The sequence below is a fragment of the Podarcis filfolensis genome (genome assembly GCF_964270895.1).
Source record: "Podarcis filfolensis genome assembly, chromosome: 2".
In the NCBI taxonomy this organism is placed as follows: Eukaryota; Metazoa; Chordata; class Lepidosauria; order Squamata; family Lacertidae; genus Podarcis; species Podarcis filfolensis.
Genome location: NC_139605.1, coordinates 111,048,367 through 111,073,953, shown reverse-complemented (window position 1 = coordinate 111,073,953; position 25,587 = coordinate 111,048,367). Strand labels below are relative to the sequence as shown.

Sequence of the window (25,587 nt, the reverse complement as noted above, 5' to 3'; positions counted from 1 at the left end):
TCTGGAGGTCTGTTCTTAACCTGAGGTACCACTTTAGCTAATGGGGCCTCCCGCTGCGCCGCCACGCAATTTCTGTTCTCATCCGGAAGCAAAGTTCTTAACCCGAGGTACTATTTCTGGGTTAGCGGAGTCTGTAACCTGAAGTGTCTGTAACCTGAGGTACCACTGTATAGTTGTCGTTGAACCTTACACACCCTCCAATATTTATCAGATGAAAATAGGAATGTCTTATTTAATTTTTATAAATATAATTATATTCCTCCCATCTGAAGGCAGCCCTGTTTAGGGAAGCTTTTAATGTTTAACAGACTATTGTATTGTAATATTTTGTTGGAAGCCGCCCAGATGGGCAGGGTATAAATAATTAATGATGATGATGATGATGATGATGATGATGACGACGATGACTGGGTTGTGCCAGCCACACTGGGTGGCTTCCAGCACATATAAAAACATAATAAAACATTAAACATAAAAAACCTTCCCTATACAGGGCTGCAAGTGTCTTCTAAACCATCTCCTTGGTTCGGGGGTTACATAACTCCATACCCCCCATCTTTTCTTTGATAGAAATAGGGACCTCCTACCACACCCTCCAACATTTATCTGACGAAAATAGGGATGTCCTAAGGAAAAGTGAGACATCTGGGATCAAATCAGAAATTGGGACAGCTTCTGTAAATCTGGGACTGTTCCTGGAAAACAGGGACACTTAGAGGGTCTGACCTTAGCAGTGTAATCCCAACCGTTTCTAGTCAGAAGCAATTCCTATTGAATTCAGTGGAGCTAATTCCCAGGTAAATTGGGTTAGGATTGCATCTTTACTCTTGGTCCAGCCTGCTGCTAGTGGAAGAAAATGTGAGGATACTAACACTACAGCAGCTCAATGTCTCTAAGCATCAGAGCAGGGGCAATGCCTTCTGGAGAAGAGAAAGGCGGTATCTTGTAGTATCCTTATCTATATTGGTTTATTTGCAAACTAGCATGTTCGCAGCCCGGAGGCAATTTGCGTGTTGCCTAGCATTGGCTCTCATACATCAATGTTACACTGAGGCTGGATAAACAAAAGGCTCATTGGCAAGCTTGCTTGCTCTGATATCACAGAAGAGCTTGGTACCCTAGGGGCAAGCAGCTGAGTGCTGGACAAGGAAGGCTTAAACTTCTAAAGGCAATGCACAACATCTGTCAAACTGATTGTTATGTACTGAGTTGAATAGGATCCAAAAGGCAGCAGTCTGATTGGTCCTAGAACAATAGGATTCAGAATGCAGCAGTCTGATTGGTCCTAGAACAATAGGGTCCAGAATGCAGCAGTCTGATTGGTCCTAGAACAATGCAGCAGTATGATTGGTCCGCAGGAGCCACCCAATCCAGCTCCAGGTGGAAGTGAATCCGCAACCTGATTGGCCTACAGGAGAATCCCGGAATTAGCCAATCACGTGGGGCCCATTGTGTAAATAATGTATATAAAGCAGATATTTTAGGGGAACTTTCATTCCTCACTACTATGAGCTGAATAAAGAGCATGAAATCCACACTCGACTCTGAGTATATTTCACTGATTAATTCATCAAATCTGAATGATAGTTGGTACAAATAAGTCGAGCAGTTTTATAGGAACATAGAAAGTTGCCTTACTACATCAGGCTATTTATTGCCCCACCTAGCTCAGCACTGCCTGCACAGCAGCTGGCAACAGCTCTTCATGACATTCTCATAAATGTGCCTTTCCCCCAGCCAAAGTTGCCGGTGACTGAACTCATGATCTTCTGCATGCAACTCATGTGATCTGTCGCTGAGCTTTAGCCCTTCCCATCCTGCATAATGAAGAACCATGGGCCACAGACAGGCAGATTACAATCCCAGATGTCATGCATAGGTAGAGAGATAATGAGAAGGGGCCAGAGATAAGCTCAGCCACTCCTGTAGGGAAAGGAGAACCAGAGCAGGTATCCAGGAAGTACACCAGGCTGCTGCTCCTTTCCTTTCCGACATCCCATGCTGTCATGGACTGGCTTGGATGCACCCGGAAACTTTCCCCCTCCACCTAATTCACCTTCCACCTGCTCACCACCCGGCCTGATGAACCCTTTATGGAGAATTCAAAAGCTTGCACCCTACTTATTAACATTTTGGTTGCCTTGATGTGGCTCTTGTGGGTTTTTTTTGGAAATAATCTTTATTTGATTTTACAAATATAAAATTATAACAAAACAGCCACACACATCCACAGTTAGGAGATTCCTCGGAATCTCTGGACTTCCCACTTTGGAGGGGAAGGTGGGTCCTATTGTTAAATCTTTTCTACTGCATCTTTTTCAGTAGCCCATGTTTTATAAAACACCATTAACTCAATAGTACTTGCTACATTACAAGTGTTATTGCATTCCTGCTAGTGTTTTCATCTGGTTACAGTGGTCTTCCAAGATAAATTATAAAATTTCCCCCATTCTTTATTGAAGTTTTGGTCTTCTTGGTTCCTGAGCTTTCCAGTCAATTTTGCTATTTCGGCATAGTCCAACAGTTTAATTTGCCATTCTTCTCTGCTAGGGACTTTATCTTCTTTCCATCTCTGGGATAATAGCATCCTTGCTCCTGTTGTCACAGACTTTTGTGCTTTTTCATGAGAGTCACCAGGGCTTCCTCAGCTTTTTATATGAAGCAGGCTGTGCTTTTGCCACAATGAGGCGCACTGTCACCTCGAAAAATAATCCCAACAATTTACTCTTGTGGCCGTCCTAAACACGACTTCACATTGCAACATAGCTGTCAACGTTTCCCTTTTTTAAAGGGAATTTCCCAATACAAACAACCTAAATAAAAGTATTGTTGTATTTTATGCTTGTTGTTTGTTATATTTGTGTCTGTTTGGGGTGGATTTCTGTGTTGGGGGGGGTGAGGGGTTTGTGTTATGTAAATAAAATTTCCAATAAAATTTTTAAAAATAAAATAAAGGGAAATTCCCTTATTCCAAATAGGATTCCTCGCAAGAAAAGGGAAAAGTTGACAGCCATGCAGCAGCAGCAAGAGCGAACTACGGTTCCCATGATGCCTTCGGCTCCCGCCATGCATCGCGCCCGCTCCGCTTCTCCTCCCCCCCCCCCCGCGCCAGTGTGAGGTATGGCATCGCGTTGACGACGCGCTGACGTAAGCGGAGGGGGGGTGAGGGTTCGCGGAGGCCGGAGCCGGCGTCTGTCTCTGGTAGCTGGCAGAACTGAGGCGGCGGGGAACCGGACGCGCTTCCACTTCAGGCTGCCCCCTTCATGGCGGCCCGCCGGCTCCGGGAAGTCTGGCGACTGGGAGCGCGGGGAGGGCTGAGGCCGCGAGCGCCCCCGACCGGCTGGTGAGCGGGGCAAAGGAAAGGGAGAGGAGGGAGGAGGAGCCAGGGCTGGGCGCAGATTCAGGGTTGCCACATTCCCCCTCGACAGGCGCTCCTCTGCCTCACACAGCAGGCAGACTCGAAAGGGGAAGCTGCGCCCCCCCCCTCAAAAAATAACCCCTCTAGCGCCTCATTCTCCATACTAGGAAAAAGACTCGCCTCTCGGCTTTCCTGCCTCCCCAGCTTGGAAGAGGAGCCAGGAGGAAGGGGGAAAGTTGGCAACCCCAAACACTCCCGTCAGAGTTCAAAGGCAACGCGTCGAAAATGGACAGGCCCCTTTTCAACAAGAGCCCAGCGTGGGGGGGGGGCGCTTTGGCAGGTGCTGGTGCATATGGGGGGGAGTAATAAAGGGGGCACCCGCCATGCTGTGTATGCTCCCCTGCTTTGGCTCTCAATTCAGTGGGGTAGCACTGAGGAGTTTAGGGGAGAATAAGCCGCACAGCCCTTTGGAAGGTCATCAGAGGGGCGAATGCCAAAAGGAGAGGGGTTGGAAGGGGAAATGGAGGTTAAATAGATACCTATATGCTCGCATATTAAGGGAGGAGGTTATATTGTGCTAGCAAGCCCTGAGACCTCCGGGTATAGGGCGGTATATAAAGTCAGTGAATAAAGTTATTGTGAGTTAGAAGGCCAAGGGTAGTGAGAGGGTGGAGGACAAAGAGGTCAGGGAGGGTTGTGTCAGTAGCAAAGACATGCTCAGAGGGAGATGAAGAAGGGTAACAGGTCTGTGCGAACTGATCCACCAAATGGTTAGAGGGGATTTGGTTAATGGCTGCATCCCTGTAGGGAGCATGGGAAAAGTTGCGTACACACTGCGGTCCATTGAGGGGTTTTATTTCAGGGATGAAGCAGCAGGTGATTTGGGGGGAGGGCTGTTATTAGGAAGCCCATTCTTCCAGTTCATGACCCTAATGCTGTTTACCAATAAATAACACAGTCTGGTGCTAGTTTGCCTCCCTCTGTTTCTGGTAGCATCCCCCCTCCCCCAAGAAATGTCTTGTTCCTTTAGCAGAATACACCTGAGGGTCACCAGAATTAAACACTGCCACCAGTGGCAATTATGCTTTTGGTCACTTATGGGTAAAGTACCCCCCTACTTATCTTTTTATACTCACAGTTAAGGTGAGCAAATGAGTTTCTCTGTCCTCCCCCCCCCCCTTTTCAATCCATGTTTGTTTACAGAGTTGTGACTCAGTGCACAGGGACTGGTGGTTTCCTGGATCCGTTTCTCTGGAATAAGACACTCATCTTGTGTCCATGTATTGGTGGAGAACAGTGTGTTTCATATTGGTAGCTGGTGGCATTTACAACTGTGTAATCTCCAAAGAGGTACATGAAAAGGGCAGCTTAATGGAAACTTTCTCTTTAGCTTATGTAAGCATCACTTATTGGAGATGAGAACAAAGAGAGAACTTGACTTGGGAATAGTTGACTCTCTACAGGCCCATGGCTTCTGGTAAGCTATCTATGGTCTTTAGGCTGAAGTTTGCTATTTGTTGGCTTGCTAAAGCTTGCCAGGACTGTGTTGGCTTGAGCAGCAGTGAAGCAAATAAGATCCTAGAACATAGAGTTGGCAGGATAATGCCACATCTTTGCCCTTCAAGCTGGAGAAGGTTGGTAGTGCCTGTTGCTTTAGCAAACAGGTGGCGATCCAGAGTTAAGAGCTGGTGCCACTGCAGTCTTTGGACTCCCTTGGACCAGATTTCAAGATGCACCTGGCTTTTGAACATCCTTCAGTAGGACTGCTTTTCTTGGCTTCTGCGTTAGCCCTATTTTTGTTCAGAAGCATACAATGTCTAGATTGCAGGTAGATGTACACAGTCATGCTTTTCTATTGTTGTGTTAGCAGCCACTGACTGTGGAGAATAATGTCTTGACATAATGTGCAGTGTTTGACTTCACAGAACACAGCAAGAAAGATAGGAAGATGCCTTGGCCATGGCCTGTCTAGCTCAGTATCGCCTACAATCTCCTGGAGATTGAACATAGGACCTTCTGCCCGCAAGGCGGATGGCTCTGCCACTGAGCTATAGCCCTTCCCCCAGCACGGGGATGTTGGAGCCTGTGGAACTGGCTGCTACCAAGTTGCTAATGGTAATGCCTTTTGGTGCAAGATTTTGTTTGTACTTGATGTGAATGAGAATATGGAGGTGAGGCATGGCTTGAGACCAGAGAACATACAAGTTTGTGCACCCGCAAGTGGTGGTGGTATGTGAGTTGCCGTTCCTCAGTTTCTTTATGGGGAGTAAGTTGATGGGCTTTGAAGGGCTTTGTGAGGGTTAATCTACTGTGTGCTCTGTCATCCCAGATTAAAAGCACCTGGTTTCACCAGTGGCATGTTGGATTTCCTGTGCTTTAACTTTCTTACGTAACAGTCCTATTCATAAGCACTTGCTTGGCAGCACTCCAAAATAAATGTCCCAGCTAACCTGCTGGGCAGCTATTACTGTAACTGGTCCTTGTTTTTTTCTAGAGTGTCCCCGAGTATGCTGCACTGTTCGATGTCAAATGGGCGATCCTTTTGGGCTGATTTGCCTATGAAGCATAGTCCCTTGATCTTGCAACGTGTTGCTGGATCCATTTCCTGCTTCTCAGACCTTTTCCCACCTGCACAACACGTGCCGCAAGTTCTCTGAAAGCACTTGCCCTTGTGAAGAGTAATTGCTGGTTCAGCAAAGGACTAGCACACCAATTACTTATTTACTTTCTTCTCATTTACAGAAAAGGCTTTAAGGAAACTAAACTCCTGCTGACTTGTGCCATAAAGACACAGAGCATGATGAAATTGGGTCAAGCATAGGGCTGGGCGGTATATTGATATATCGTCCAAAACCTGGTTTGAAGTCCATATCGTAATAACGGTTTCATAGTTTTTGACCTGGCAATGTATTGTGAATCATGATGTGTGTGCCCAGCCCTAGTCATAACACTCATCCCCTTAGCCTGTAGTGGGGTGCTCCAGAAACCATACAGGTCCATTTCTTCAGTCCCCTGAGGTCATGACTGTGAGCAGCCTGTAGCTTTGTCCGTTCATGCAAAGTGTACTCGTTTCTTTCCCCTCTGGTATGGAAATTCCTCCTTCCCTGAATAGACTTTCCGCTTGGCACTCTGAGCATTTATTGGTTGACAAGGCAGTTCAGCTGATCCAGTGGGAGGGCTTAGAGTCAATATTGCGTAAGATAAGCCAGCCAGCCAGTACCCATGTGAGAGATGGAAGCTGGCCAGGGCACAAGGTAGCGCAGAGGGCTTGTGTAACCCTGTCTGATATTTCCTTTCATGTAATTTTGAGCAAGACTTGTGGGAAGTGAAGGAGGAAATCATCCACTGCTATCTGTGGTCGTGTCTGGCAGTCCCAGTCAGGGTTCAAGCATTACACTGTCTCTGGAACAAAGCGTTTGTGACCCAAAAGCAAGATGAGAGATCAGACAGGGCCAGCCTAAGACACATACTGCCTTGTCTATGCATCCAAGTGGTGCCTCCTTCCTTGCTAACTAATGTAAGGCACAATCCAATGGGAGGTGTTGCTGCAGAAGCCCCATTGAAATGAACAGGAGCTGTGCAAGGTTACAGAAGTACTCCTGGCAGCTCCTGTTCATGTCTTTGAGCTTTGCCACATGAGACTAATCTGTCATTTTCAACTCTGCTGCCCTTAATAGTATCCAAAATACTTCACCTGAGGCAACAACCTCACCTTTCCCCATTGTAGGGCCATCTGTGGGATGAACTGGTGAGAACCTCCCCCCATATCTCTTAACACTGTAGATCAGTGATTTTCAACTAGGGTGCCTTGAATAATGGTCAGGGATGCCACGGGCAACACAGGCTTCTGTTCCTCTTCCCTTCCCTCGCATCTCTGCCTCCCAAAGGCTTGCACAGCTGTTTGTTGCAGCAGCCCTGGCTACAAGCTCCCCAGATGAAAGGTGTCTCTGGGGGCTGGCCAGGGGATGCTTCCCAGGTCCCTGTGGGGCAGTGTGAGGAGGCATCCCTCTTGGGGGCAGGGAGGACAGGTCAGAGACCAGGGGTGGCAGCTGCTGCTGCCCAGAGGAGACCCAAGGAGTGGGGAGAGGAGAGGAGAGGAGGCTGAAGGAACCCTCCACAAGGGAGGGTGTTTGAAAAAGGGGTGAGGGGCTGTTAGCTCTGCAGGCAAGGGGTGACATAACTGGGATTCTGAGCCCCACAGGGGTGCCTCAGAAAGAATGTAGTTGGTCAAGGGAGCCATGGACCCAAAAAGGTTGAAAATCTCTGCTGTAGATCAAACATAACAGCATCCCAACTGCTGTCATACTCCCAGCTGACTAAGTAAAATGCCTGCTTGAAGCCCATTTGAAAGCAGGAACAGGCAAAAGTAGGTATTTTTGTCTTTATGACATACACAACTATGTGCTGTCCTTCTGTCCAACCTTGGAGGTCTTGGGGAACACAGAATAGACCCTGTTTATTACTTTGATGTTGGGGAGGAAGCAGGCTTTCCTTGGACCTTACCTCAGTTTGTCAGTGTGGGTGATAAGCCATATAGTAAGTTATATTCCTTTATTTCCTTGCATATTTCTCAAATTCAGCATGGTGCAGGTTTGCAAGTTGCTTCAAATACGATGGTGGATGGTAGTTTAAGCCTGTACATACTGCTTGGAGATTGGATGTGCATTGTCTTGGCTCTGAAAACTCAGTCTCACAAACGTAGAGAATGCTCAAGGATTTTTTTTGGGGGGTAGCATTAATATAGGAGCCTCTAGATTAGCAGGGGCCTTTGTCTTTGAAAATTAAATGGTTCTAAAATCAGGCTTGTGTACTGTGCTCATTATTTCTAGACATGGTGGTATTTTTCAAATTTAATAATAATAATAATAATAACAACAATAATAATAATAATAAATTATTTATACCCCACTCTGGGCGGCTTCCAACAAAATATTAAAAATGCAATAAAACATCAAACATTAAAAACTTCCCTAAGTTTTAGGAAATTTAGGAAATTATTCCCTAAGAACACAACTTCAAAAGGCGGTTTTTGGTCATGCTTCCTTGTAACTTACCTATGAGGAAACTCTCAGATTAATGCTCCTGTTTTGCTTTCTGCTGGGCATTGAAGAGTGTCCCTTTGGAATTAATCTTCATGAAGGTGTAGTGAATCTCCTGACTGTTGAGTGCAGCTAATCCTGAGGATTTTTCAGTTCCAGGTACATGCCGTCCTGTGGGATTCTGATGATCCGTGCCCCCCAAGCTGTCAGCAGTGCCGATTGGGATCTTAATGCTCAGCACAGCCGGACATTTATCAACTTTTCAGGGCCTTTCACCAACAAACGGAAGGAATATTCGGAAAGGAGGATCCTTGGGTGAGTGGACTTGCTTCACAGGAGGATGAATGAGCTGCATTTGGGTTTAGAACAAAACTGCACCTTGCCTTCTAGTCCAGCATCTGCTTCCCACATTGGCCAACCAGATGCTTCTGGGAAGCCCACAGGGCATTGGGAGGCAATAGCCTCTCCTCTAGTTGTTTCCAAGCAACTGGTTATGGTGCCTCTGATCCAGGCAGTAGTGTATATTTATATATATGTAGCCAGGCATCATCACTAGCTGCCATGAATCTCCTAATCTTCTGTGAATTTGTCTAAATGCCTTTTGAAGCCGTCCAAGTTGGGGACCCTCCCTACATTTTGTGAGCGTTGTGAAGTCTTTCCTTTTGTCCGTCCCGATTCTCCCGTCATTCATCTTCATTGGATGGTATCGCGTTCTAACAGTATGAAAGAGGGAGAAAACTTGCTTCCTCAACACCATTCAGAATTTTATAAACATCTCACGTCCCGTGCACTGCTTTTTATAAAACTAAGAAGCCCCAAATGTTGGAGATAAAGATTGTCCAGCAGTGTAGGCAGTGGCATAGGACTGCAAAGGCGAAGGGTCCATTCCTAGTTCTGTGTGTGAATCTGAGGAAGCCACTCAAACTGTGGCCATAGCCACACTTGCCTAGAAGTAGCTCTCAGTCAGTCTGTTTAGAATCAAGGTGTCAATTGTGCTGGGTTTAACCCATAACTTCTGTTTGAGGACTTTTCTTCTTTGCTCTGTATTGGACAAATCAGCCCCAAGAATGAAGTATTTGTTCTGATAATAAAGCGTAGGGCATAGAGGTGCCTTGGATAAATAAGAACAAATTAAGTACCAAACTCCCTCACCTTGTGACTGCAGCAGATAAAATGCATCATATGTCCCACCACCCAAAAGCCCCCAAAGTCCTGGGCTTGAGGAAGAGGGAGGCAATGCTGCCTTGGAAGTTCTCTTACCTTTGACATGCTTTGAGCATGACTGTCAAGCTCTGAACTCAGAGCCAGGTTCCAATATTCTGCATACGTGCAAACCCAGTTGTGATTTCAGCCATCTCCCACTTGCATACCCTCTTCTCAATAAACTCATTGGCCAGTTCAACTAAATAATGGCTTACCTGTTCCCTGTTATGTACATTGTGTACTGTCACCATCAGGTTGTCAGTGTTATAACAGCTCTGAGGGGCTCCTGAATTAACTCTATCCTTTCTTGCAGTTACTCCATGCAGGAGATCTATGAAGTTGTGTCCAATGTGGATGAATATAAGGAATTTGTTCCCTGGTGCAAGAAATCAGTGGTGGTCTCTAAGAGGACAGGCCATGTGAAGGCCCAGCTGGAAGTCGGGTTTCCTCCTGTTGTGGAACGTTACACATCCATTGTAACACTGGTGCGGCCCCATCTAGTAAAGGTGAGCTATCATCATCATCATCATCATTTATTATTTATACCCCACCCATCTGGCTGGGTTTCCCCAGCCACTCTGGGTAGCTCCCAACAGAATATTAAAAACACGATAAAACATCAAACGTTAAAAACTTCTCTAAACAGGGCTGCCTTCAGATGTCTTCTAAAAGTCAGATAGTTGTTTATTTCCTTGACATCTGATGGGAGGGCATTCCACAGGGCGGGTACCACTACCAAGAAGGCCCTCTGCCTGGTTCCCTGTAACCTCACTTCTCGCAGTGAGGGAACCGCCAGAAGACCCTCGGTGCTGGACCTCAGTGTCTGGGCTGAATGATGGGGGTGGAGATGCTCCTTCAGGTATACTGGGCCAAGGCCATTTAGGGCTTTAAAGGTCAGCACCAACACTTTGAATTGTGCTCGGAAATGTACTGGGAGCCAATGTAGCTGCACATTTCTGTGCTATCCAGACTGAAATCTCTTCCATTGGCTAAAATCTCTTCCATTATACAGTACATTGTATAATCAGGAGCACTGATTCCAACAACTCGCCATGTAGAAATTTCAAATGATTAGAGTGCTTAGGAAAGAGGTCTTATCCTAATGCTGACTGATGGCACGCCTGATGCAGTCTGATGGGTCGCAGGTGAGCTGCAGCCCCAGAGCTGCAATCAGAACCAGGCATGGACACTCTTATTCTAGCTTATCTGGATGGGCATGGACGTTGCTAGCAAAATCATTCTCTGATCTCACCTCTGTCCTTTATCCCAGGCGGTCTGCACTGATGGGAAGCTCTTCAACCACCTGGAGACCAGCTGGCGTTTCAGCCCTGGCATTCCTGGCTACCCCCGCACTTGTACAGTGGACTTCTCGGTAAGCACACATGGCTATAAAAGTGTTCTCAGGCAGCTCAGCTCCTGTTCCACAAAGGATTCATCGGTCTGTGCCAGCAAGGGGTGGGCTTATTCCTTTGAAACAGGAAAGAAAAGTGCTTGCCTGTGATGAAGCCCAAGCATTAGCCAAGGAAGCAAATGTTCTTCTCATGAGCAGAAACTGTGTGTACAGAAGGGCCAGAGCTCGAGTGTTGTGTCTCTTGGGTTCCCTTTTTGTCTCTTAGAGAGCAGGTGAGAGCCAAAACACCTGACTTCTTAATGAGTGTGAGGAAGTTTTTGATCCTAAAGTGTGACCTTCTGTGGAGGTGTGAACACTTGCTATGGGATACTTAACCTCCTCTTCTCCTCTCAATCTTCTTGTGCGTTCCACAAGGCAGAGATGGGTCTGTTCCTCAGCACCACCACCATTGCTGCTGCCTCTAAATCAGGCATCCCCAAACTTGGCCCTCTAGCTGTTTTGGGACTACAATGCCCATCCCTGACCACTGGTCCTGTTAGCTAGGGATGATGGGAGTTATAGTCCCAAAACATTTGGAGGACCGAGTTTGGGGATGCCTGCTCTAAATAATTCCAGCTGTGTGACAAGCTCACTCTGCGCCTCTTCATGTGGTCGTCTAATTTTGTGATGCTTAAGGACTAATGAAGTAATATCCTATTTTTGAATGACGATAATGAGGCAGGGCACAGTGCCTTCCTTATGGGTCAAATGTGGGATTGCACAAATCTCATACTCTTCCTCCAACCTTGCAATGCACCGTTGGCTCCTTGTTTCTTTTCTGTTGCGTCTCTAAAATGGTGCTGTTGTCTTCGAATAGCCGGGATAGATTCTGGAGGACAGCTCCATCTCGGAGAAGCTCCTTAGGTTATCAGAAGATGAGAGAAATGGGGGCAGATGAGGAATTCTACTCCTCTCTGTCATTCCACACCCCCCCCATCTGCCTTCCTCCCCTCCCCTCCCCCTGTCTGAGACAGGGTCTACAAGATGGCACTGGCATCTTAGAGAGACTGGCAAGGTTTCTGTGGGGTGATGCTGTCCTTGAACAACCTTACAGGTCCCACTAGGATGTCAGTTGTGTCTTGTAGGATTTTTCCTCATCTATGAGTGGAAAAGGTGGGCTGGGCAGAAGTCCAGGTGTGAACTCCCATCTCTTGCCAGCAATAATAGCCAGATAATGGCTGCACATGTTGGAGGATACTTTCACCATCCTGGGAATACTGTTTCTTAACAGGCGGCTTAATGTAAACGAGGGATGGGAAGCCTGTGGCTTTCGAGATGCTGCTGCATTGCAGCTCATTTGTCATCCTTGACCATTGGCCGTGCTGGCTGGGTCTGCAGAGCTGCAGGTTTGTCGCACCTTGCTCTCGCCATTATCTGCTGATGTGCCCAGGAACAAAATGATCTCTGCCAATCACGCCTGCTGCACTTGGGGAGTTGCAAACCCTTTGGGAATATCAGCTGCAGGGCACTTTACAGAGCAGGGCTTTTCATATCTGTCACAGGAAGATTCCCCCTCCCCCGCCCTTCCTCATATATTCACAGTACTAAAAGGTAAAGGTACCCCTGAGAGTTAGGTCCCGCCGCAGACGACTCTGGGGTTGCGCGCTCATCTCGCTGTATAGGCCGAGGGAGCCGGCGTTTGTCCGCAGACAGCTTCCAGGTCATGTGGCCAGCATGACTAAGCCGCTTCAGGCGAAGCAGAGCAGTGCACGGAAACGCCGTTTACCTTCCCACCAGAGTGGTACCTTTTTATCTACTTGCACTGGCGTGCTTTTGAACTGCTAGGTGGGCAGGAGCAGGGACCGAGCAACGGGAGCTCACCCCGTCGCAGGGATTCGAACTGTCGACCTTCTGATTGGCAAGCCCTAGGCTCTGAGGTTTAGACCACAGCGCCACCCGCGTCCCTTATTCACAGTACTAGAACGCAGCATTTCCTGCTTGTTGAAGAGAGCCCCGGCTGCCCATCCCTGCACCCCACCCCCCCAGCTTTGAAAGAGTTATGAGATGGCAGACTAATGCTCCTCCTCTCTCCCCAGATTTCCTTCGAGTTCCGCTCCCTGCTGCACTCGCAGCTGGCTACCGTTTTCTTCGATGAGGTGGTCAAGCAGATGGTCGCTGCTTTTGAACGCCGGGCGGCAAAGAACTACGGTCCCGAGACCCGCATTCCCCGAGAGCTCATGTTCCACGAGATCCACCAGACGTGAAGGGCTCCCTGCTGCTTTGGTGGCCACGCGGACACTGCGCTGGGGTGTGCACTCATGGCTTCCTCAGCCCCTCTGTTTTTATCTATTTATTTGGTTTCTCCTGGCATCCTGTCTTAATTTATCCACTGGGCCTGGTGTGATGAAGAGAGACTTTTTCCTAAGGAAAGGGCCAGGTGGTCATGTTACCTCCGGAGCAACCTCTTAACTGTCTGTTTTGCCTAGTCATGCTCTTATGCTGGGTCATACAGACATGCTGGGTCTCCTCCCCTCCCCCTTAATCCCCCAGTCTGTGGATTGTCTCCCATCCCATTCTCCACCTATTTTGTATGTGCCAGCATGGCTTGTCTTAGGCTGAGGACAGTGCCGAACCCTGTTTCTCTGGGGAACGGGGCAGTGGAAGCTCATAGCATGTGATTGTGTGCTCTCTTTCTGTGCCTAGTGAAGGGCCCATTGGAAATTGTGCCTCGTGAATCACTTGTTTAAAAAAAAAAAAGGAAAGGAAGAAAGCCCTGACCTGGACTGCCCCTTGACAATAGAGAATAAGCATGGAGAGGCTGTACTTTTTGTCTGGCAGTCTCCTTAGCTGTTAGTGGTTGGATTTGCAAGACTCTGCTGGTTGAACGTTGGTTTGGAGTGCAGTTGCGGAAATGCAGGCATGGCGGAGGGGAGCAGGCAAGCAGTGCAGAGTGGCTGGTGTCTGTTACTGAGGGTGCTGGTAGATAGAGGGTGCTCTACAGTTGCTGCTTTCTTTGAGGCTGTGCAAAACATCGTACTTGTGCTGAAACATCAGGCTGGGATTCTTCTTCCTTGCCCAAACAGTACCATAAGCTTTGTTCATCACTAGGCTATCTAAGGGAGATTTGCATCCAGCCAGCTGCCCCGTGTCTTCCTTTCGGTTGATAGCAGAGTGCAGAGTAGCAAAAGATGTGTGCCAAATAAAGGGCCAAGGGGGAGATATGGCCCTCTTGGCGCCGGAATAGTTTTAGAAATGTTAGAAGACACACTCCATATGGGTGCACATTTGCGGTGGGGGGAAGAGAGAAAGGAAGCAGAATTACTTTCTTGTTGGGAGTGCAACCAGAGCTTTGCAGAATTTCAGATTCCTCTGTCCTCCTGTTTCATTAAAACCCATGTCCAACCATCTTGAAACGTCACCTAAAACCCAGAGGTAGGTGTCTTGGTTGCGGCTGCCTACGGCATCTTTGGGATTATTGAGATAATGGGTTGCACGAGCCTGCCAGCGCTCACCACAGCACCATAGCTGCTTTCTGCTTTGCATTATGGGAATGTAATATAGCATTATCAGGCTGGGGGCTGCTGCTTTGAGGACAGGACTTCCACCTGCGCAGAAGCATGGTCCCTTTTCCACCAAATATTTCCACATGGAGAGTGACTATGCCTTGTGCAGCCCACTTGTGATGAAGCGCCACCTGTGGGGAGTGATTAGCTTGCCACTGTCTCCAGCTGGCTTGTGGGAAGGTGCTCAGTTGGGATGTGTATTCGGAGTCTTGCAGAGTCTTGGCCCCATTGAAAGCTGCAAGTTGAGACCAACCATGCCTGCCCAGCAGCTGTTCCTGAAATTGCCTCCTGTTCCCATGACCACCATTGTGGGTCTCCCAAAACCCCACCCTGCACTTTTCCCCGGTGCAGACATCCATTTGTGTTGCCTATTTTGCTGTAAACTCGGTACCCTGTTTTGAGCTGGAAAAGGAGTTTATCTACGTTTAGACGCACATTTTGCACAAGCGGTGTGGACACAAACACACGACTGCTGGGGTTGAGCCTTCCGATGTGGGCCTGGGGTATTCCAGGCCCTGTTGCTTCCAAGTTTCAGGCGCCAGAGTGTTTGTGTGCCTGCTTTTATGAAGATGTCACGTTGCATAACATGGGGTGAGAGTGATCACTATGTTTTTCAGATTCCTGTGGCTCTCTGCTCAGCGGAAGAAGATAGGTTAAAACGGCAGGTTGAGGGAAATAAAGTAGGTGGGTGAACCTTGGGCCTTGCTTTGTTTGTGCCCCTTGAGCAGCCAGACCACCCCACTTGCTCCAATGTGAGGTGTAGATCTGCTATACCTGCCCTTGGAGGGGTGGGGCTTGAAGTTGGCTTTGTAACAGAGGCTTGGCTTACCTGTGTCCTTGCTCTCTGAGCTTTCCTCTTCAGAACCAGGATCCCTGGACCAGTGATGGGGTCATGGCTAGAAGCCTGGCCATGTTTGGGTAGCGGGAGGCATATGGACCATTGGGAACATGACCCCTTCTTTCTTCATAAAGTTGCGGGGGGGGGGGGAGCCTGCTGTGGCATAGATACCTGAGCAATCTCCTGTCGAGGCTGCTAGGTGTTGCCCATTGTACAGTGGATGGCTTCCTTTTTTCTCTGACCACGGGTTTCATGGCTTCGCTTTTCCTCCAAAGAATGCAAGAATAGTTTGGGCTTCTATCCCAAATTTACTGCGTTGCTATCATTGTAATGGCTCTGGAAACAACTACCCACTTCCTGTGCTGAGCTAGCAACCCGGTTTTGGAGGCAGCTCCCGCGAGTCAGTCCAAAGGCTTCTTCTTCGCCATCGGTTTTGCATACCAATTGGCTCCGTGCAGTTACCCTGCGATCGCCCGAACTGTATAGATTTGACTGTACAGTTGGTGTCCTTTGCCGAGATGTTCCCTCGGCAACTCTCCCCAAATCTTTCATTTGTAAAGGTGGTCTTTCCTTCCCTGCTCCCAAAATTGCCAGCTTTTACCGACCGAAGGGGGCTTGTTTCCAAAGAACATCATCCTCCTGCCTTTCTGAGCCGCTGAAACTATTTACTTGCTCTTTATCCCAGTTTCTGCTGTTATCCTGTAAGAACAAACAGGCTTGCTCTATGGAATGCATACACAAGGCAGCGATCTTTTCAGAGTCCTCAGGGAAGAAAGGCTCGCATTTCTAAGACCTGTATTTCCAGAATGCTTCTCTGAGCAAATAGTTCCTTTAGTAATAATAAAAGGCAGTAAGCGCTAGTGAGGAAGCCGCTCCGAGAGGAAGTCATTAACAATAGCACGCTTCTAACCTGCTCTGCTAAGCATGTCCTGTGCTATATTCATGAAAAACAGTCACTTTAGAACGCCATCTTCCTACTTGGCTGCCCTTGTTACATCTGAATTTAATGGAGGTACATTTGGGTGGGCTGGCAGGAATGTTTTATATTTCTATCCAAGGAACCTGCCCTTGCATCCAAGTCTGGCAAAGTGACCAGCCTGGCACAAGGGCTAGCGCACAAATTTCTCTGTCTACACATGTTCAGGAAGAACCAGCCTGAACTCTCACGTTTACACGAGGATCGGTTGCATAGAAGAGGGACTGTGATTTCAGCTGGGAGAGCCCTGGCTTCAAATCCCGTGCTCTGTTTGAAGGTGATTTGGGGTCAAGTTGGCTGTATATACCTACCATAAAATCTGGATTTGCGGATACAGGGAAGGATTTTTAAAGCTAACTAAAGCGTATTTCAGAAATACTTCTGTGATATTGGCGCCTGGACTGCCTGGCAGTCTCACGACAGTTGCTGCTGTTTGCAGCCTCCGCCAATAAGATGAGCAATCTTATTCATGCTTACTTGGGAGTAATTACTGTTGAACTTGGTGGGACTTACTTCTGTGTAAATATGGTTAGGCCACTGTGCCAGAGGCTGGGGGACGTAAGAGGCTTTGAGTAGCACAAGGGACTTGTAGTTATCGTAAGTAAGCCTACTTTCCACTGCAAGGGGGTGGAAGGCGCATTCACAAGGGGAATGAGAGAATCCCATTGTCTCCATTTGCACAATTTATTCAAATCACAAAATTCTTTTCTGCTGGGAGGAGGGAGAGGGAATGATGACATGGTAGCAGCTTCATAGCCCAAAATGTATTGCCTCCTTTGCTTCTAATGCAGAGACCAACTGCTGCTCCGCAAAGCTGGTTTCTTCTTGACCGTGCTGCCTGCATACCTCCCTTGAATTTGGACTCTAACCTTCAGAACAATGCTGTCAGGACAGAGGCTAGCTTTAAAGTGGGTTCCTTTGGCGCAGACTTCTGTCCCAAAAGTTTGCTGCATGTTGCGCTTCAAAGCAATTCCGCCATTGCCAAACAAAACAGCAATGCGTCTTGGTTCCTGAGCCTCGTGCTCACTGTAGTTCTCTTCTCCAGCTGTGAACGGAAACTCTGAAAGAAAGGTGCTCAATGTGTGTAGTGATTCTTAAAACATCACTTTAAATGGGCAGCCTTGCATTTAGGCATTTGCCAAGCAGGGATGAAGCCCGGTTCACCAAGACATTATAAGGCACCAAGGAGAAGGAACTAGTGGTTCTGTTACTTTGAATCATCGTGACCTTGATCCGTGATTTAATGAATTGTGTTTGCTGCAGTCTGTGTACCACACTCCCTTTAAAATGCAAGAGCTAAGGTAGTTCATGGGGCGTATTCTGCTGAAGGTTGTAGTGTTCAAGTCCCATGCAGAGGACAGAAATGTTAAGGCCCTGCTAACTTCATTTGTAGTGGAGAACATAATTCTCTATTGACACCAGACGTACAAGCAGATAATGTATCCCGGGTTGATGCTTGTTTAATGTTCCAGGTTTCTTGTCATTACTTACTCAGCTTTTACATTCTTAACAAGAGCTTTGCCTTCATTGGAGTCATTTTGGCCCTTAAAACTATATCTACTGCAGAAAAATCAGCAATGCAGTTTGTTGCTTGTGTAAGGGTCTTCCTTTAGAGAGATCAGGTGGTTCTCTATCTACTTTTATTTCACTTCCCCCTGCCTGTCCCCATGAACCTGGACTTTTAAGCCTCTCTGGGCACCTCATGTTTAAACCTTGCACCTGCTGCTCCCCTCCAGTCGGCAAAGCGATTGTGTCCTAAACATTGCAGTGCCTTCTGCTCCTACCTGTATGATCATCAGGGCTGCAGCTGCCTCCTGCTACTTAGCCTGGTATGTGCTACCTCAGCTTGTAAGAAAGGGGGGGGGTATTTCCAGAAGAAGGAAAGGGGAATAGAAAATGAGATTATGCACAGTAAGAGGAAATCATCATTGTGTTCTACCCTTTAACTGTGAATCTTATTTGATAGCTGCAAAATCTGTCCAAGAATGTTCAAAGACTGAACCAATCCCAAGAGCATTTTTATAGACCAATAAAAAAAAATGTTTGCAAAAAGGTACATGTGGGACTTGACTATTTAAGATTTTTAGCTACATTGTCGATTTTAACCTTGCGTAGTTCTTCAGGTAGAATGCATATACTTTCCGCAGCTGGATTTGCCTGATAAGTATATATTTGGTACCTATTGCATCAATATTCTGTGAAAGCATAGGAAATGTTATGCTTCATCATTAGTGCCTAAGCCAGAGCTTTCCAAACTCTGCTTCACAACGTGTTAAGTGTGTCGGCTGCAATGTGTAGGTGTGTTGCATGAACGCTCCCCACACTCCTCCCAGGGCTGGAGAGGGGTTATTTAAACCTTGGTTTGCTACTAAAACTGAATGGCTGTGTCGCGAAATGATGCATGTCTAAAAAGTGTCACCAACATGGAAAGCTCTGGCTTAGACCTTCAATTTAGCACAGAATGCATGGCTGCTGAGTGTATGGAGAGAAGGTTGGGTATAAGCCTAGTCTGGCTTATATACATAGAGCTGTGCTTTACAACATGGGTGGTGACAACTGGCAATACCTATAGCACAAGGTCAAAACAAACACTGAACATGGCAAGGCAGACAATGGTGTAATTGCGAAACTATGAAGTACAACATCCCCACCCCTCTCTGAGTCCTCAACTAGGTCAGGACCCAGAACTGTCAGGCATGGCAAGATGCAACGTGGGTTCTACCTTCAAAAATTCTGGTGACTATGCTGCTGCTGCAGCAGATAGCAAATCACAACAGCTATGTTCCCCCTAATAGGTATTTTTTTCAAAAGGAAAGCTGACTACTGTATTTTTCTGTGTGTAAGACAATATTTTTTCCTTAGAAATAGTAGCCAAAAATTGTGGGTCGTTTTATACATGGATAGCGGGGTGTGTGTGTGTGTGATTGGTGTCAACAGGTAGCAGGAGATTGGCAGCGGTGATTGGGTGTGTGATTGGTTGCTGTGGCAAGGTCTGCTGACGACTGGCTGCGGCAATTGGATGTTGATTTACGGCAGCGGTGAGGCGTGCATGCAGTCAGCTGTGGTTGCGTTGAGTGGGCAGGTGGGCTTTTGGTGGAGAGCGTGCAGACCATTGCTGGCCGCGACGATGCATGCGATTTGCAGTGTTGGGCAGTCTGTAGAGCGATTGGTGGCGGTGATCCCCCCCCCAATAGCTCCATAACATAACAATATTCCCACCCACCCACCCAAGCTCAACAACTCTGGGCAATCTCTCCCTAAAAGAAGCTCAGCAACTTTTGGCAATTTCCCCCCTCAAAATTTTTTTTGGCAGTCCCCAAAAATGGGGCTTGTCTTATACATGGGGGGGGGGTTATACATGGAAATATACGGTAGTTTTTGCATTATAGGCAGCCAGTGTGCTTTTACCACAGTTGTAAAGGTAAAGGACCCCTGGTCAGTTAAGTCCAGTTGAATTCGACCATGGGCTGTTGCGCTCATCTCCGCTTTCAGGCCAAGGGAGCCGGCGTTTGTCCACAGACAGCTTTCTGGGTCGTGTGGCCAGCATGGCTAAACTGCTTCTTGCTCAACGGATTACTGTGACGGAAGCCAGAGCGCACGGAAATGCAGTTTACCTTCCCGCCACAGTGGTACCTATTTATCTACTTGCACTGGTGTAATTTCGAACTGCTAGCTTGGCAGGAGCTGGCACAGAGCAACAGGAGCTCACCCTGTTACACGGATTCGAACTGCCGACCTTATGATCAGCAAGCCCAAGAGGCTCAGTAGCTTAGACCTCTGTGCCACCTGCATCCCTACAGCAGTTGTACAAGGCCATCATCCACCTGGACCTGGACCATAATTTGGATGTACAGTGAAGTTTCCAGTAGGGCTTAGAGCTAAGCTTCACCTTCAGGCGATACAAGTGCTACAATACTTCTGGGACCTACCACTTCAAACTGCAGCTGAATGATCACCTTTGAATACTTCCCTCTATGAAAGCAGGAATAGGTGTTGACACGAGGGCACACCAGCTCAAAGGAGGACTGCATTGTGTGACTTTATGAAATGTGCTAATCCTAGGCTAGGACTACAGCACATTTCTTTGCTGAAACAGGGCTGTATTCTCATACCACAGCCTCTATTTCCTGGCACAACCACGAGGGAACCCAGCTATTTATAGATGCCTTCTGGGAACGTCATTCCTGATGGGCTCAGAACCATCGCCCTTCTCTACAGGCAGCAGCTGTTGGCTTCTTACCAACGTGTGCAGTGGCCTTCAAGGGCAAGGAAAGGCTTGCCCAAGGTCAGCTGGGGGCACGGCTGGGACTTGATCCTCGATTTTAAACCTCTGCACTCTAAGTGCAGGTCTGCAGCAGGAGAATCTGGAAGCTGCTTTTATTCCATGTGCTCCCAAGTTGAATTATTGGCAGGTGTGGATTTGTGGCCACTCAAAGCTGTTAGGCCCAGTTCAGTGCCGACTACATTTGTGCTTGCGGATTATCACATGAGCAATATGAGGAGGGGTCATGGCTCAGTGACAGAGCACGTGCTCTGCATGCAAAAGGTCACAGGTTTGATCTCTAGCCTCTCCAGCAAAGCTTAAGAACTTCTTTGCCCGAGGTGCTGGAGGAGGTGCTGCCACAAAACACACCTTTCTTTGCAGCATTCCCCCCCCCCCCATCTACCAGGGCTTATACTTTGTCTTTTGAAAGCAAGGACTGAATGGTTGCCTGCTCAGTGTTTTGGTAGAATAAAAAGCTCAACAAAAATAACAGTAATCCTACTGAACACATAGGGGCTTGTGAAGAGGGCGAAGGTCCCTACACAGGCATACAAGCAAGGAACCAAAGTTGCTTTCTGCTGCTTGAACCGTTAAGTCAAAGGAGAAGTAACTGCTACAGTTTTCCCACTCTGCCGCCTACTTTCCAATGGAAGGTTTGGGTTACCTAACTAAAAACAGAGCCAGCTGCTATCAAAAAATGCTGAGGACCAACACTAGGATTTTTCTCGCTATCACTGCACAATGCTGAGAAATCTAGAAACAAATCAAGCACGCGCATCGCAGCGTACATTTTTTGGGGGTAAAAGTTTGGTTTGCAGGTTGCCACTGTGTGCACATAAAGGTAAAGACCCCTGACCATTAGGTCCAGTCGTGGCCGACTCTGGGGATGTGGTGCTCATCTCGCTTTATTGGCCGAGGGAGCCGGCATACAGCTTCCAGGTCATGTGGCCAGCATGACTAAGCCGCTTCTGGTGAACCAGAGCAGCGCACAGAAACGCCGTTTACCTTCCCGCCTATTTATCTACTTGCACTTTGACATGTTTTCGAACTGCTAGGTTGGCAGGAGCAGGGACCGAGCAACGGGAGCTCACCCCGTCGCGGGGATTCGAACCACGACCTTCTGATCGGCAAGTCCTAGGCTCTGTGGTTTAACCCACAGCGCCACCTGCGTCCCCTGTGTGCACATACACATACAATATTCCATGTCCATGCTTGACATCAAGGAAGTCGTTTTCACCTTGGAGCTATTGCCTCTGCAATTGCCCAGTACAGGAAGAATACATACCTGCTGAGTGGTTTGCCTCGCCACTGCGATACAAAATCAGAATACCGACAATTCAAAATGCCCTATTCCAGATGATGCTCTGAAGTAGTGATTGTACAACAGAGTTTATTGAACGAGCATATACAAAAGGGACAAAAATGAAGAAAAATAGGAGGAGCCTTGGGGTTATTCTTTTGGGTTTGTGACAAGTAGCTGTACGTCCCACCCCTGCTGCGAAGGAAGCAGCAACTTCAAATTAGGATATGAAACGGTGCAAGTAAAAAGTTAAGTGGGGCAGCTCCATTCCACTGACCACCCCAAACCAACAAACACAAACACACACACACAGCTTGTGTTTGCTGTCATGGGGACTTTTTGGAGTTGCCAATGTGTACCTCAGGGGTCAGCAAACTTTTTCAGCAGGGGGCCGGTCCACTGTCCCTCAGACCTTGTGGGGGGCCCGGACTATATTTTGGAGAGAAAGAAAAAAAAAATGAACGAATTCCTATGCCCCACAAATAACCCAGAGATGCAGTTGAAATAAAAGGAGACATTCTATTCATGTAAAAACATGCTGATTCCCGGACCCTCCATGGGTCGGATTTAGAAGGCGATTGGGCTGGATCTGGCCCCCGGGCCTTAGTTTGCCTACCTGTAAAGAAGCTCTGGTTGTTCTGTTCCTTTAGGATTATGCGTTTCCAGTATCCTAAGCAAACTATGATGGCTGGTAAGAATTGAGTGTGTGGGGGTGCAAACAGTCACTGGGAGCAATCGTTCAAAGGGCTGCAGGCCTCACTGATACATAGGGACAGACTCCAATACTGTAACTTGTTAATAAAAACATTTATTTTGCAGTTTGTACAGAACCACCTGAAGTTTGCAACGGAACCCTGATGCTTACACAGCTGTTGACACTGTGCCTTCAACTTAAGATTGGGGTTTTTCTTTCCTTTTTTGTTTGTTTGTGGTTTTAGGACAAAAAGGGTTTCACACAAACACACAGAGAAAAAACAAACATCGGTAGGAGTGTATGAAGTCCTTTCTAGAGAGGAAAGGAGGCCAGGAGACAGGTTCCATTCTTTTCACCTATCGCTGCTCTCAAGGTGTGGCCAGCCAATTTAGCGCCACATGGCAATGCTATTAAAAGCTGCCGTTTTGGAAACGTTACCAATACCTTCTTTGCTATTGAGACACCCTCAACCCACCTTTTCAGCACCACAGCACCAACACTCAAGTCAAAATTAAAAATGGGATGGGGAGGTCACTTGCTTCAAACACGCTGCTCTCATCTCCTCTGGCCGAAGAGGAGGGAGGCAAGGAGCTATTTGTTCCTGGCAGATTAAGTTTCTTGAGAGTCTTATCTTTGGGAACAAAGCACCATCTCGCAGAAGATCAGGGGTTTTCTTGGGGGGGGGCAGTGGGTTGCCCAGGGGGTTGTGTGCATTAATGCAGGTCAGGACAACCTAGTGCTGTGGTAGCTTTGGATTGGGGGAAGGGAAAGGTCTGTGTTGCCCCTCTTTGGTAGGCAAGGAGGTGAGTTGTACTCACCTTTTTCACCCGAGTGTGACTCAAGTCACAGCCTCACCTGCTCTGTCTTTTAAGAGCACAATTCTGCCATTTTTGACAGCGGCGGGAGAAGGGTATACAAAAGGGCGTGGCGCTCAGCTGACGGGAAAGAACTGCTTTCCTCTCCAACCCCCTCCTGCCAAAAAGGGAGGGCGTTGTTTAAAATGCAGAACACCCCATCTGTGAAAGGTGGCAAAAAGCAGCATGTGATATGACATGATTGTTAAAGGGGAAGTATTCTCTGCTCCTGGCCTGCAACCTGGGGCGATAAGAGGGGATGAAAGAGGAGTCTGAGCTGGAAAGAAGCAACATTCTCTCTAGCCAGGGGCATCAGCTCAGGTTGGGAAGAGCTGCCCGGGGCCCTGCGTTTAGGAATCTAAACTAACTTTAAGGTGGTATTTTAAGGTAGCAGGTATGGAGGGGGGGGAGGATAAGTATCTATAAGTTTTATCTGAATTTATCCCATAAATAACCTGAAAAAAATATGCGATGGTCAGTGCCTCTAAGGAAGGGTCTTTTCAAGGCCCTTTGAACAAAACACAAAAAAGTCGTATTGTCTCTACCGTTCCCTCGACAGCTAACCCATTGCCACGTTATCCCTTGCTTTAACCTGACTTTGCACCCACAAGCACCATCAGCCCATCTGTGCTCATGGATTTGGGTCTCTCCAGAGGAAAGCCAAGTGCCCGGCTCCAGATGAGCTGCGACAGGACGCCAAGAGCTCGAGACACACCAAACAGCACAGTGTAGTAGTTCATCTCCTTCATGCCGTAGTACTGCAGAAAGAAAGAGGTGGTGGTTAGGAGGACGGCCCCGGGGAGGAAAAAGACCACTTACCAGGCATAGAGAACCCTTAACTAAGTAAATAACTTTATTGTAACCTATATGGCAAATATAGGGAACCCTTTAGCCCTCTAGGTGTCCCTTGGTTCTTGAACGTAATCCGTTCCAAAGTCCGTTCGACTTCTGAAACATTCAAAAACCAAGGCGCAGCTTCCGATGGGTGCAAGTGCCCTGAAAACAATAGCCAACAGCCACATCGGATGTTCAGCTTCCAAAAAACATTTGAAAACTGGAACACTTCCGGGTTTTCGGCGTTTGGGAGCCGAAATGTTCGAGTACCAAGGCGTTTGAGAACCAAGGTTCCACTGTATTGGCCACGATGGTTGAGAGTGCTAAAATGGAATCTCCACCTACAGATACAGTATACCTCAAACACTAGGTGTTCAGGAAAGCCAGAAGGACATCACCTTCAAAACCCACCTGTGAGGTTCCTGGGAGGCACTGGGGGACACACACAAACCTGACTGGGCACTGTCATAATCTATACTGTATATTGCTCCGAGGGACCTCACAGGAAGAGATTAAGAAAACATACAAACTGAATGCTGATATATCTGATCCTTCTTACACACAAGAAATAATTCCTGGAAGTGACATGAATCCTACAGCCCTTGCAAAGTGATTTTTTTTGTTGTTCCAAGAGGGCAGAAGAGGAAAGGTTTTTTTCAGTCACTTCCTGTAGGGTTTTTCCTTTAAAAATTTGCAGAAATTAGAAGGGTGGGGGGTAGGGCAAAGCACTCTAATTCTTCGTCTCATACCAGCCGAAACATTTCAGGTTTGCCCACCGCAAATCCCAGTCATTTAGGAATTCTGCCTCATGCTATTCCTATACTATGGTTGGATATAATAGCATCTGCAAGGCCTCCTAAGCCACCACTAGAGGGAGGCACACCACCACCCTGCCTGGGTTCTGCAAGTGTAGGAGTTCAAATGGTGACTGGCATACAATTTACCAAGGGTTCCACAACCGGCTTATTGGCTATGGCAAAACAAGCGGCCCCAGGCAATTATTGCCCTTCCCCTACAATGCAGAGCTACATGGGAATGTCGGCCACATTCTAGAACACTGTGCAAATCAACAGCTGAGTCAAAGCTTCCTTTGCACCCACTTAGCACCCACAAATTCACTTAGCATCCACAAATTGAGTGCAAAAAAAGGTGCTTCAGGTTGCACTGCGGATTTACCAATATCCTCCCCGAAAGATAGAAACTGCTATCACACTGCGGTAAATCCTGCAGAGGTGGTTCAGCGCCCTACTGTTGGGAAATAAACTGGGCTTGCGGACAAGGATAGGAGCAGCTCTGTGTACTGGTGGGGCACAAGCAGAAACATTTAATCTAGT

At 47.5% G+C, this 25,587-nt stretch overlaps 2 protein-coding genes across 4 annotated transcripts in view; one reads left to right on the top strand and one right to left on the bottom strand.

The window, feature by feature from the left end:
- The first annotated feature begins 3,136 nt into the window (after positions 1-3,136).
- On the top strand, positions 3,137-18,359 carry COQ10A (coenzyme Q10A). 3 transcript variants are annotated; one of them, XR_014544596.1, is made up of 6 exons: positions 3,137-3,343; positions 8,551-8,712; positions 9,914-10,106; positions 10,871-10,972; positions 13,027-14,539; positions 14,682-18,359. XR_014544596.1 is itself a non-coding variant. In XM_083599511.1 (6 exons), exons 1-5 carry the CDS (start codon positions 3,264-3,266, stop codon positions 13,192-13,194), a joined length of 705 nt encoding a protein of 234 aa, XP_083455637.1. In that variant the 5' UTR covers positions 3,145-3,263; the 3' UTR covers positions 13,195-13,238; positions 15,111-18,359. The 3 variants fall into 3 exon arrangements, 2 of the variants coding, with proteins under 2 accessions (XP_083455637.1, XP_083455636.1); XM_083599511.1 differs by having other exon boundaries at positions 3,145-3,343; positions 13,027-13,238; positions 15,111-18,359; XM_083599510.1 differs by having other exon boundaries at positions 3,145-3,343; positions 13,027-18,359.
- Positions 18,360-22,659: 4,300 nt separating this feature from the next.
- Positions 22,660-25,587, bottom strand: part of CS (citrate synthase) — a 33,747-nt gene continuing 30,819 nt past the window's right edge. Inside the window, exon 11 of the mRNA XM_083599317.1 lies at positions 22,660-24,177. Within this exon, the coding sequence (XP_083455443.1) occupies positions 24,007-24,177 (171 nt within the window). The 3' untranslated portion in view covers positions 22,660-24,006. The remainder of the gene's footprint in view (positions 24,178-25,587) is intronic.